Raw genomic sequence first — 14353 nt, forward strand, 5'->3', positions numbered from 1 at the left:
TCTATACTAACAATAAAAACAAGGTTATCAAGAGCAAAAACAAAACTTGTGGGATATCAGGGGTATTACTTTGAATCCTACCAGCATCTTTAATCATAAGAGATTACAATGATAATTAAAGGAGAAACATTCAGTACATTAAGTGGTTTAAAGCATTCAAAATGTATCTAAGGGGGGCCAGCCCAGTGGTGTAGTGATTAAGTTCGTGCACTTTGCTTTGGTGGCCTGGGGTTCACAGGTTTGGATCCTGGGCATGGAGCTACACACCACTCACCCAGCCATGCTGTGGTGGCATCCCCCATACAAAATAGAGGAAGACTGACACAGATGTTAGCTCTGGGACAATCTTCCTCACAAAACACAAAGCAAAATGTATCCAAGGGGTTTGGTATCCAAAAGGCCACAGGCTTCTTCAATTCTTATTTCTATGAAATTATATTTAGCTCTACGCACACACATACATACATTAGGATGGAGAAGGAATAAGGGAGGACAATGTCACATGAACACAGGAAACAGGGAAACGCGCACCATTATTGCAATGTAGTGCCTGTGTGGTAGAGGAAGGGGGCCGTCCATGCGCAGCATGTAGAACTGGCTTCGCAGGAAGGACTCCAGGTACTGAGTGTGCAGACTCATGACCTGAGTGATGTTGTCCAGACGACCGGATGTAGAGTATTCTTCCACAAGAAAGTTAGTACGTTCATCTACTGTGTTTGCTTGGGCAACCTTACAACCAAGAAACACAAAACAAAATTAATTATTGAGAAGTAAACACATCTTTGGCTTACATAAATTATGCCACTATTGAAGCAAATGAATGTTCTTTTGATATTAACAGACACTGAAATTATGCAGTTGCTCATACTAGAAACAAAAATAAAAGAGAAAGCAACATTTATTTTTGGCTCCGGGACCACAATTTATTAAACAACAAATGTCAAATTATCAAACATTGTACACACAGCTATGAAACAGGAGAAAAGAAGCTTCCATCTGCTTTTCCAGGCACAGACGGCAAATTTTTCAGGGCCCACTTGCCCGGCCATTGTCACACCAATTTGTGGTAAGGCAAAGGCAGTGGTGTTTGATTCCATATATTTATAATTTTATCTCGACAGCCTATCAAGATACTTAATCATGTTATCTTAAGACAAATATTTTCAGTCTGATCTTTTGCTTGTTTTTGTCATTCAACATAAAAATAAGCTTTCTGAATTATTTTTAGGGACAAAGGAAAATACCATAATTTGTAGAAAAGTGTTAATTGAAAAATTAATAAGGACACTAGAATACTGTCCTTCCTATTTTGAGCCTATTGTATTAATTACTAAAAACAAGGTAAATTATTAAAATGGACATCCTCCATCCTAGGGAATCAAAAGAGCTTTCTCAAAAATAGATTATTTATATATAGCTTTATGCACCATGACAGCTTAGGCATCACACACAGAACTGGCTCTGAAGGTGTTAAGAGCTTATTAGCACCTTGTAGAAGGACTCAGCTCTGTGGGAATTAATGGACATGAAAGGCATATTTCTAGGATTGGTTCGTTATTTATTGATATTTTAGAATGAGCGTTCTGGACTTAAGAAGAATGTATTCCTTATTTTAGATAAGGAAATAGATTCGAGATTAAATTCAAGCTCATGCACCCAATGAATAGCAGAGCCTGGTCAAGAATCCAGATCTCCTTTTAAGTCCAGACTAATGGTCTTTGCAAAGATCCACAGAGCTATTAAGAGACTCTGTTTACCCTTCAGGGCTGGCTTCATAGCTTTTTCTGAAAAATAAGCACAAATTACACAAAGGCACTATTGACTGAGGAAAATTTAATCCTGAAGTAAATACAATGTTTGAGAAGTGTAAATTGTGAGGAAATGTTAATTACAGTGGTGTAAAACAGAGGCAATTTCACTTCAGCTAATTATAAAGCCAGATATACTTTCATTTGCCCATTTCTTCCATTTTGTCAACTACAGGGACCAAGATGATAGTTAAAAACATAACAGGATCCAGGTAAATCACATACAATTAGGGACAGAATATTTGCTGTTCTTGTTTTGATTTCCCCAGCAGAAGTTTGTGTGTTTAACTGATGCCTAAGACACATTAACAGATTCCTATGATGCAAAGATCCTGAAAACAGTGGTGGCTTCCCCAAACCAGATTATCTTCCAACATAGACTGTGAAAATGACTGTGTTTAGGAAGTCTTTGTATCTGTGAGTCAATCATTCTACTAAGAGCAGCCCCTGCGCCGTGTGAGGGAAACAGGCACAAGTTCAGCAGTTTCTCTGATGCACGGTCACCACCTAGGCCAGCTGCAGGCACTGACTTCCCCAAACATTACTCTCAACTTTCATTAAGATTTTCCTTTAAATGGTAAGGTCACACACAAAAAAGCAAAATGAAGATGAAGGAACTGCTGACTCTAGCAACCACCTGGCACGTACTATTTGAATTCTACTTATCCCTTGCTTTAAGACAAGGCCTAGCACAAAACAATTTACAAAACTGCTCCACGAATATTTGCTGGCTAATTTCAGAACAATACAGGAATGAAGCTGATACTCTAAGATAAACGATATCTTTGCAGTAAATAGTGAATCAGTATATACAACCGTATTCAATGTGAGTTAATAACTCCACAAAGCAGAGAAAAACTCCTCAATTAGTGGTTCTTAAACTTTTCTTAGCCCAAGTATATCTGAGAGGCATCTAGGAATCTAGAATGTCCCACACATTGCTGTGATCTTTCACAGAGATATATACAAAACAGGCACAAATCTTGTATTGATTGTAATCTCCTTTGTGTCATTTTACAACCTCTCTTTCTTGCCTTCACCATCTTGACTCCCCTCTTCACCAAAGGTGCAGGTTATACTGGAGATTCTGTGACATTCTGTCCAAGCAGAGACAGAAAGGAAAAGAGTAACTACTAGTGAGGTGATATCATATTTTGTTTAATAAGTTTAGTTGGGAAACTCATTTTTTTCATTTGAAGATATTCTTTCTAAACATTTATGTAACCTATAATCACCATGAAACAGTGGCCATTTTAAAACCTAAAACCTTCAGGTTAATATTAAATTTTATTACTGTTAGCTTTGTTTAGAAAAGTTATGTTTAAAGTCAAATACAGTAAAATTTATATTTTTCTAACCTTTGACTACTACCTAACTCTGAAATAAGAAGGCAGATTATTATACACACAAACTTTTAACTGAAGTTGAAAAGAAAATATCTCTGTGCTCTTCTAACATACAAATAAGAAACAAGAGCAAAACACACGTTTACTTCCATATTAAAAATGGAGAAGTTACTTTGTATCCCACTTTATGCATTTTAAGACAGATAAACTTACTTCCTTCTCTGGAATAAAGGCACTTGGTCCTCTTGTCAAGGGTTGAGACACTCTGATTCTTTTATCCTGTTTTTAAAAGAAAAGTTTTGTGTATTAATGATGATTTTCTAAGAAAAATGAAATTGATGCAAATTTATTGCTGAGGTACTAAAATAAGCAGAGATAAACAGAATTACATAAAATCAGAGTAAGTCTTAGGTCTCTGATCAAAGAAAATCCAAAGGGCCATTGTGTGAATAAGATAATGGGGCAAGTTTCTACCACAGTGTTGGGTGCACCGCAGGCTCCCAAAATGTCATTTCCCTTAGTCATATTCTACACCACGATAGGTTTTTAGCCAATATTTGATATGACTGAAAACGATCAACCTCCATAATAAAATCATATCGAACGGTATATTAGTATATACTGTTAGACCTCAATTTGAAAGCTAAAGGAAAGGTTAAATTCAAAGAGGATTTTATGCAACTCCCCAAACCAATGACCTGACCTTTTTTCTGAATAAAATAGGAATGAGCATATCTAATATAAAGTTTTGAAGCTTTAAAAAAATGTAAAGCTTGGAGAAGTAGAGGTTAATTTAATCTAAGAAATGAATAATACAACAATGCTATTGTTCTCCTTGCTATTCTATTTAGTATTAACAACTAGCAAATTGCCGATGGTATGTCCCAGTGCTAGATTATTTTAGTATTTGACCTTTCTGTTAAATTTTTTTCAAGTGAAAAATATTTTAGCGTCCCCATTTAACTGTGATTATCTATAAGCTGTGAAAATTCCAATTGGGGAATAACTTCCTTCTCTGCAGGTATGTTGAGGAGCAGGAATAGTCAGAGGGAGCACCCAGGCTTTGAAGTCCTTCTCAGCCAGGAGAAGAGAGAGGAGAAATGGCCACTTAATTTTCTATAAAAAAGTAATATTCTAAAGTTCTGAAAAAGAAGCCCTGTAAAACCATAACTTAATAAATAGAGACATGCCACGGTTTATAAAGATTATAAAGACTGAGTGGGAAATTGAAGAACATGGGAACAGATGTCTACCGGAAAAGAGTGTATTAATAGGTGCCACCAAGCTCTCCTCAGGAAACTTCTAAGCTGAGGAAGTAACTCTAGGTGGTTCCTTATCTGAAGATGGCAATATCTATTTCACATGACCTTGTCTCCCGGTCACAGCTGACTAGACCAATCAACACAGAAGCTGATCTGCAGCCCATGGGTGCCTTGATGAAAAAGTTCCGCCCAAACAGAGTTGAGGGTAATTAGCTGGACCAGTAAGATTGTAGAGTACTAGAAGTAACTCCAGAGTTCTACTAGAGTTCTAAGAAAGTAATGTACTTTGACAGAAAGAAGAGAAACAACACAGCACTCATAAGCAGAGGCAGAGAAAACAATGAGGAGGCACCAGAGTAGGCCTCAACAGATACTTGCTTCCAAGGGGAAAGCCATGAGTTTCTATGGCTTCACCAGAGAAAGCAGAGCCTAATCTTGGGCTCTCTTCTCCCTCTTTCTCTCTCTTCTTCCTTAATTTCTTAAGCAGAGATGTGGATCAAATCTGTGCTTTTAATAATACGATTCTGGGGGTGATGCAGCCCTGGGCCTGAGACACAAAAAGAGAAAAAAAAAGAAAGAAAAGCCAGCTGAGAGGTGTCTGCAATAACCCAGGGGAGAGAGAAGGGGGCCTCCCCTAAGAGAACTGTTTATACACGAAAGAGAAGGGAAAGCTAACATGATTTTTCAGTTTAGCATCACATAGCCTTTCTTTGTTGTATTTTTAAAACGGCATCGCTACTGAAAAATGATCAGCCTCGTTCCTAATTCTGTATAAGAAGCATCTTTTCTCGTGAGGACTCTACTATTGTCTCAGTTGGCTGCCTTGTATTATATGAAGGTGAAAAACAAAATTTAAAGAATGATCAAGGCAGCTCATAAATTCTACTGTAAATTCATTTACTCAAAGTTTTTTTTTCCCTCACCTATTTTCTATCTCTGTATGTTTTTAAGCTGGTAAGATCAAATACAAAAGAAACAGGACGGCACCATATCCACAAGATTCATTTTAAAACATAAGGTGGAGTTCTGGTCTCCTGTAATATCTTTCCTCAGCTTTTATTTCAAATCCAAAATGCCCAGGAGCGAGTTCCTACTTCACTCATACCCTGATTAACTTTTCTCAAGTTGCTACACCTGTGTTGCCTTGTATGGTAGCCATTAGCCACATGTGACTAAATTTAAATTAATTAAAATTAAACCAAGTTAAAAATATAGTTCCTCAATCACGCCAGTCACATTTCAAGTGCTCAACAGCCACATGTGGCTATTGCTACTGGCTATTGGACAGGGCAGACGTTTCCACAGGCTGTCATGGAAAGTTCTACCAGATAGTGCTGCTCTAGACTCTTCATCACATCTTCAGGCATATTAATACCTTTTTGAAATGCTAAATGACTGCTCTGCAGAGTTATTGGTTGGATGGTCACACCTGCTCAATCCCTTAACCAACACTTTAATGTACGTAATTGCAGAAATGCTTTCAATCAAATTAAGAGTAAACCCAGAGAGTGGCAATTCAGGAAAAGAAAAAAAACAATCAGCCAGCTTCAAGAACCCTTGTCTCAATTTCTGTCTCGGAAAAATATCGAGGACTTTTTTTTTCTTCTTCTCCCTATTTTTAAAATTATGGGGAGAAAAAAAAACCCATAGCATGAGATCTACGCTCTTAACAAATTAAGTGGACAGGGTAGTATTGTTAACTGTAAGCACAATGTTGTACAACAGATGTCTAGGACTTTTTCATCTTGCATAACTGAAACTTTACACCCACTGAACAACTTTACACCCACTGAACAACTCCCCAGCCCTTGGCAACCACTACTTTCTGCCTTGTATGTAAGCACACTCTTCAGATCCCAGCTGAGACGCTCCCTATGCAATCATCAGCCTTCTCGCCTCGTTGCACAGTTCAGATCTGCCTCTTTCTGTGCAACCCTCCCCTTGCTCAGCTTTCATAACACTCAACCATCCAATCTATTTACTTCTTTGACCACTTTTACACTTTTCCTAGATGTTCCCTGCATTTCTTTCATCAATATTCCTTCTCTCGAGTGTTCTCATCTGTGGCTTACATCTTTTTTATGCAAACAAAATTCTACTGAATTGTGTGACAGTCACTATACTGGGGGAGGAGGGTGGAGCAGGTAAATGAGGAAAAAACGGCATCTGATATGAAAATGAGCAACCCATGCAACTGACTCCTGAATCTTTTATGTCTAGCTAGGAGCTAGCTCTTCTCTGCCCTTCAGTGTGGCTTTGTGGCATTTTGACCTGCCTGTGACATCATCTGTTTGTAATATTAGCACCTTAAAATCAACATGTTTAAAACTAAGCTTCTACCTCAAACCAGCTGTTGCTCCTCACGTTCCTTTGCGAGATATAAAATCACCACACACATCAGTAACCCTGGCGCCAATTTTAGTTATCTTTGACTCTTCATTCTAGAAGTTGGCAAACAGCTGCCCAATCCTCTAATTACCTTTTGGCAACTAACCCTTTAAGTCATCCTCTCCACAGACCCTTCTCAACCGAAGAGTTGAGAAATATTTTCCCCTAACAACTCAGAATAAGGGCAATTCTAGGTCTTAGCTTTCCCTCTTACTGGGAGGCTTTGAGAAGGTGACACATAAAAATGTAAAAACTGCAAAGCATAATACAAAATAAGGCCTTATTTTTATTCTTCTCCTGCCAATTTTCCCTAATGTAAAACAAAACAAAACACCCCAACTAGAATGGCTATATTTTCTCAACAGATGCTAGTCTTATAGAAGAATTCAAGGGTTGGTCTTTAAGTGAAAATAACCTGCAGCTGCACTAATCTTGAAGCATAATATTGCCATATTTTCCTCTCTTTAAGTATAAAGCTAATATCTTATTCCGGGGAACAAATGACTTTGGTCATACTAGTGAATCTTGTATAATGGCCTTTAAGTCATAAGCCTTGTTTTGTTTCTATGAAAATCTAAAGCCAAAAAACAAGCCCTTGAGGTTTTTTAGCTGCACTGTCCATTACGGTAACCATAGTCACACGCGGTTATTTAAATTTAAGTGGATTAACCTTAATAAAGTTAAAAATGTAGTGCCCCAATTGCACTAGTTGTATTTCAAGTGTAAAATAGCTACATGTGGCAAGTGGGTAACACGCCGGACAATGCAAATCTAGGATTTTTCTATCATTGCCAAAGTTTCTATGGTACGGCTTTGCTCCATAGCATTGATTAGTCCTGATTTCAGCTACTGGGATGATGCAAAGATACAAAATGGTTAAAAATTCAGGAATGAACATAAACATAACAAACATGTATTAAGGTAACTTCATAGAAATAAAAATTGACTTGGATGTTAAAACAGGAAAACCAATAAAATCAACAAAATAACTAGAATGGCAGAAAAGTTGGAAGAAACCATTCTTCAGATTCTTAATTTCATGACAATATTCAAATCACTAAAAAGAAGAAACTCTCTAGAAATGTTGACTTTAGTGTTAAAAAATTTAAAAGGGTTTAAGAAATTGTAAACCATAGTAAATTTAATTGTGATTTGTTTTCAAATACCTTAGACAAGTCACAGAATTTGCTTAAATTTTGTCTATGAAATCCTATAATTTCAATTAAAAAAAACTAGTTAGAAAATAGGAACTGATACTTTCTACATATCAGTTCTATGTGTTCTAAGAGATTATTTTATAAGGGTTGTGATCTCAAGAACACTACCACATGGAAAGTTTCTTTTCTCAGATATGTTATTATAGCTGAATGAAGTTATGCTTGAAATTCATCAGTTGAGATTATGCCTATTAAGTAATTATCTGCTGGAAAACAAAACAGTGAAAGGATAAAGACAAATTACATTTAGAAAACTGCTTATTTTGATTCTTAACAGTTAAGCAATTTACTAGATCACTTTATAGAAATTAATCCCAATAGAAAATTAAGACACTTGGATGTTAGAAACTCTTAAAATTATGAGTCTTTAGAGGTAATCAGCAAATTACTTGGCCCTAAAAAACTGACTGCCAAAGAGAATTAATTGCTGCATTTTAAGCTACTAAACACTTTTAAAAACAATTATTAAATTTAATTTTTACCTATCTCTTCAGTTTATTTCATTAAAAGTAGAAAAATAAAAAAATACATATTCTATCCATTAAAGTGTAAAAGCTGCTTATGAGTTTCTCTCTATAGGAGAGAAGAATATTGAGAGTAATATGAATAACTAATTTTACAGAGACACTTAAAGAAATATAAAAAAATCTATTTAACATATAAAAAATTCTGGCAAAGCAGAAATTTGACTCCACTGAGCATACTAATCCCAAATTTTTAAAGATATCCTTAGAAAGTAGTTTAATAGCTTTAACATTCTTTTTTAACACACTACAATGAAAAAATACCTTAAATATGAAAGACATGCCCCAAACAAAATTTTTAAGTATGACTATGAGAAAGCCAACTGCAATTATGAATACAAATAGTAAATTTCAGTGGTTGACTCTCCTTCTGTTCTTTATAGATGTTCCATTTTGGCAGAAACCACCACAAAAAGGGCAGAGATGGACAGGTGGCTCTATTCTATGAAATAATGCTGATGCCATCTTTTTATTCCTTGGCAGACAACTTCAGGAATAATAGCTGGGTTTACAGAAATTGATGGCATTACATATTTCAGAGGGAAAGGACAAATAGAAAGGAATACAGAGAAAAAAACCCTCTAGCCCTAAATGAGTAAAGAACGGATTTTAAATTAGATTAATTGTAATAGATTGGTAATTTTACAGTAAACTCAAATTTAAATGTCTGTCATTACTTGGAATTTACATTATGGTCCCCCCATCCCAAAACAGCCCAAAGACTAACAAAATTGTGACTTCTCCTACACTAAACTATGTATTGACCTTCATGATATAACTAACTGAGATCTAATGTCACTTAGTGAGAAAAGACGTGGAAGCAGAAAATGGCAATAGCACCAAGGATAAGAATCTTTCAGATCACACCAACATCTCTCTATGACTTGGTACTGGAGTGGTGCAAGGAACCACTGAGCATCAGGAGCCCAGCCAGGCATTACAGGGTGTGGCATAAATTCACCGATATTCCAAAGGGCACTCAAAATTTCCCTCCATAAGTGGGGAATCCTGTCTCATGCTATGGGCCTGAGACTTCAGGAATGGACTCCTTTTAACTGAGCTATTAAAACCAAGGCTATCACAGCCTTCCTGCAACAGCTTCAGCTCTGGGTAGAGTCACTTGAGGAACATTGCAAAGATCTTGTTATGAACAGTGTGAATTCCAGCCTTCTTCAACAACACATGGTGACTAAAATTTTTAACTTGAAATCTCAAACACATTTCCACTAAAAGCATTCCATTTATCAACTGTATTTTAGCAATTTCTTTACTTCCTCTTTCCCATACTAAACTGTCACCTCCAGGTGGGCCTCGTGCATCTTCGAGTATTCCAACTTTAGTATGATGTATGATGTGAGGTAAACTTCTGGTCCATTTTTGAAAGTTTTATGTAACGGTCATTTGAATAACAGCATTTTTTTTTTTTCTATTTCACTTCTCAAAAAATGAGTTCCAAGAAATAATGAGTTATCATGATTAAGTAACTCAAAAAAACAAAAACCCTTGGTTGCCATTTGGCAGGAACCGTTAGGTAAATTTTGTTCTACCAATGCGGGCCTAAAGATAGACAAACTCGCCTACTGGGTACTCTAGAAATGGTAGCCATGAGTACCACTATTAATAGCAGAAATCAGTAGTAGTAGTTGCTGTAGTAGGTGCAGTTAAGTCTGCAAAGATGAATGGACCTCATCCAGCACTAGAAGAATCAAAAATGTATATCCATCTAGCAAAGGCTAGCTAACAAGTTAAATTTGAAATGCAGTATAACTGAGTTTCTAAAATGAGCTTTCCCTTGGCTAGTAACAAAATCCTTTAAATTTTACTCATTAGAGCACATGGTGAATCTGTTCAAAGTGCTGGCAAGTTTTTATATTTATACACTGACTACATAATAGCAAACTTCTAAAAACAAAAGGACCACTAGTACCCTGTACAACCACAAAGTGACGCAAACCTACAAAGGTAGAAATATTAAGAACAAATAAGGGACTAGGATAGTCTTTAAATTACACTACTAGCATCATACTACAGCTAATCCCTTAAACTGAAAGGAAATCTAAGATCATGTTCATGTCCAGTGCCATCCAGAGGCATGTAGCAAAGAATATAACTCCTTTTCCAATTTCCGTGTAATGCAACAAAGTAGCATAAATCAATCAAGTTAGATTCACCTCTAAGTTAAAAACTTGCAGTTCTAATATGGCAGGTCTTTTCGTTGTTCTATGGAATGTAGACATATTTGAACCAGCATTTCCCGAGGCTCTGCCTTCCCTTTTTATGTCTAGTGAAATTGTGCCCATTCTTCCTTTAAGACCCAGCTCAAACGCCAACTCCTTTGGTCTCCCTCCACTTCCACCAACTCACAAGCCCTTCTACGAATTTAAACCTACTCTTCTTAAGACTCACAATTATATTCTGTTTCTCCCTCTTACAGCCATTAACATATATCATTATCTTATCACTCCTTTCAGGCCATAAATAAGCTCCTTAAAGAGCAGGATTAATTTCTAACATGATATCTGTAGCATGATAGCACAGCAACATGAAAATAACATATACTCATGTATTTGTTGAATTGAATTATGGAGACAGGAGTCCGCTACAGGTCCTTCCATCCCTTTTCTCTTCTTTCCTTCAACAGAGCAAGAGCATCCTGTGGGCTTAAGGCAGTTCTCTGTATTCTTATTGAGCAACACCAATAAATTAAACTAATAAACACAGTCCTGGACATCAATCCACAGCTTCTTTATACCCTCTGGGTTCCCTATGTGACAAATATTCACTTTTCCCCATTTGTTTATTTCTTTATGCTGTTAAAACAAGTAATATCTGCAATTTTCTAAAATTTGCACTATTTTCTTGGAAATCAGTAATAATATTGCATGCTGCGACACTACTCTTGAGCAACAAAGGCTTTCTATATAAGCTTTTAAGTGTTGAGCACTTTCTTTAGAGATGCAGAACTACAAAAAACACTTGATGAATATGCTATTAAAATTTTGGCTAAAGCCCAAGAAAACGAGGAAAGAACTATAAGTCTTCATACCTGAGATAACGCAAGTCCACTACAACTACCTAACTCAATGCTTCCTTGTTAACATATAGACAATATACTTTTCTAACCACTAATTTTAAGATCTCTCCCCAGGTCCCACAAAAGTATTAGGAAGGACTTAATTTTTAAAGTTCTGTATTGTGTAATAATAAAAATTCGTTTTGAATTTTATAAAGCTTTGCCTGTTAAAATTCTGTCCCAGTTAGATGAAAAGAAAGTAAAATTGGGAGTTTTAGAAAGTAAGACTCCCACTAGAGACAATTACAGTTTCATAACATTCTAATATTTCTCAGTATATGGTTGATAGCTACTAGTCTTTTGGAGAAACAAAAAAATATGCTGTGAACATAAACCTTGGTATATGAGAAAAAAGTAGTTTTAAATCAAATCTCTATACTCAGCATCTACCACACGTTGTAACAAACTCAAAAGGCCTTTAGGTGATTCTAATGGAACACAGAATGACAGGATAGTTTCTAGGTCTTTCAAAATACAACGATTAATAAAATACAGGTCACTAGCTCAGATTAGAAGAATCAGGGAAAAAACATTAAATACAGTTGATTTCTAGAGATGTACAAAACACAAGCATTTTAGCCATCTGAAACCAATACTTCTTTACAGGTTGAGTAGTCAAAAATAACAAGAACTCGTGCTCTTATTTAAATTGAGAAAGTACCTTTTACACAGCCTCCCAAGAACAAAACAAGTGAGCAAATTAAAGTACATTTGATTTTACACGGAATTATATTAAACTTCAGTTTTAACAAAATTTGAAAGAAAAACAGAAGTTTTTGTTTCTAATTTTGAAAAGAACGGTTATGTTTTAATTTTTGCCTAGAACAGAAAATAGATCTGATCTGTACAGTAAATTCTCATTAACTTCATCTCTGTTCTATTTTGCCAAGCCCTAAGTCTATAAACAGAGGGCTACAAAATTGTGCTTTAACGTATACAGGTAAACTTAAAACCTATCATAATCAGAATTAAAGCCATGAGTTGTTATGCTTATTTAAATAGATCACAAAGTTTTTGATAGTAGGACCCTTTTATATTGTTAAAAAAATACTGACCCCCAAAAGCTTTTATGTGAGTAATTGCTATCAATAATTACCATATTAGTAATCAAAGAAAATTTTAAAATGTTTATTTTTATTTTAAAATATTCAAAAATAGAAGTAATAAACCCATTACATGTTAACATATATGAATCTTTTGGAAACTGTAATTTCCAAAACAAACAAACAAAATTACTGAGAAGAGTTAGCACTGTTTCACATGTGTGAAAATATCTGGGTTAAATAGAACTGGAGTCTTGTATCTGCCTCTGTGTTCAATCTGTCGCTATATGTTGTGGTGATTGCACAACATGTGGAAAATCTGACCTTACAAAGATATGTAGTTGGAAAAGGAAGGAGTATTTTAATAGCCTATTCAGATAATTTTAGACATTCTTTCATACCACCCTAAAAGTTGACATGGGAAGCTTTTAAAAGTTTGTTGCAATGTGGAATCTGAAATCATATCAATAAACTTCTTACTCTGTTACATTAAAATCCATTGGCGTATCTTGTACTTTGAATGAATCATTTACCCATGTGCGGTTTTGTAATATTAACCATCGATCATTTAGAAAATATTGTTTCACTGAGCTTTGCAGGTTTTCCAAATGTTGATACATTTAATATAGTATTAAAAATAAAATTTGTTAGTACTACCACTGATCACTTCAGAAAAATCTGTAAGTATTGGGAATGGTCAAGCTCATGGAAGAAGATACCAACTTTCCAAAATCCTTTTCCTCTGAAAGCTCAAATTTTACCACTGGCAATAAATCCTGTGAGTTGTTTTGCTTAAAGTCACAGGCTGACTTTGTTCATTTTTGTGAAAATGTCTGCCAAATACCCAAGTGTGTATAACCATAGTTATCAGTCAGTCATTCTTTCATGTAAAAATGGTGTTCCATAAAAAGCGACTAGTTTGGCTCACAACTCAGTCACATGGCTGCTTTTCCTTGAGACAGCATCATACTGCGGCATGCACAAGAGCTCTGTGCCTATTCTCCATTTTGAAACAGAGATTATTAAAAGATAAGTATTCAATGGTTGAAATTTAATAAAATGTGCAATTTTTAGGTTTTATCAAAGATATTATTGAGTGAAAAGTGACATTTTTTATGGTGAATTTCAGGTGGTGAGGAAAACAGTGATTACTATTATAGTGTGATGGCATGACTTTGATTTCTGCTAAGGTGCTGGAGGTCCACAGATCACACTTTGGGAACCACTGATTGAAATAAATGTTTCCAATACACTCTTGTCTCTCTTCCTTTTAATTATCTATCCTTATAAATGGCTTCAGTCATCTGCAAAAAGATTGCTACATTTAACCTTCACGTTAAAACAAAGTATTAAGAAATCCTTAAGAACAATTATTATTTTTTATTTTTCTCATTGCGAGATGGTCATAGAATTTCTATGCAAGTGTTCATTTCCTTATTTGTGAAATAAACTTTCAATCAATTAAGCAAGCAGGAATGACCAAGAAAACTCTGTAAAAGAAGAGCAATGTAGAAGGGGTGCTAGCTATGTTATATAGAAACATAATATGTCTATAATTAAGAGTTGTGGTACACATGAATAGACTCACAGACCAATGGAACTTGCCTAATTATGACTCAAATCCAGAAGTAATAAAACAATTGGTAATTCAACTATACACACACACAAAATTAAAAAAAAAAGTTTTGCATG

At 35.4% G+C, this 14353-nt stretch overlaps 1 protein-coding gene across 8 annotated transcripts in view; it reads right to left on the minus strand.

The window, feature by feature from the left end:
- Positions 1-14353, minus strand: part of SESN3 (sestrin 3) — a 68230-nt gene that overhangs the window by 24261 nt on the left and 29616 nt on the right. For all 8 annotated transcript variants that reach the window (XM_070272657.1, XM_070272652.1, XM_070272650.1 and 5 more), the window contains 2 exons: positions 3368-3433; positions 532-729 (listed from right to left, as the gene is read on the minus strand). In XM_070272657.1, the coding sequence (XP_070128758.1) occupies positions 532-639 (108 nt within the window). In that variant the 5' untranslated portion in view covers positions 640-729; positions 3368-3433. The remainder of the gene's footprint in view (positions 1-531; positions 730-3367; positions 3434-14353) is intronic.

This window comes from Equus caballus, chromosome 7 (genome assembly GCF_041296265.1).
Source record: "Equus caballus isolate H_3958 breed thoroughbred chromosome 7, TB-T2T, whole genome shotgun sequence".
NCBI classification, from domain to species: domain Eukaryota; kingdom Metazoa; phylum Chordata; class Mammalia; order Perissodactyla; family Equidae; genus Equus; species Equus caballus.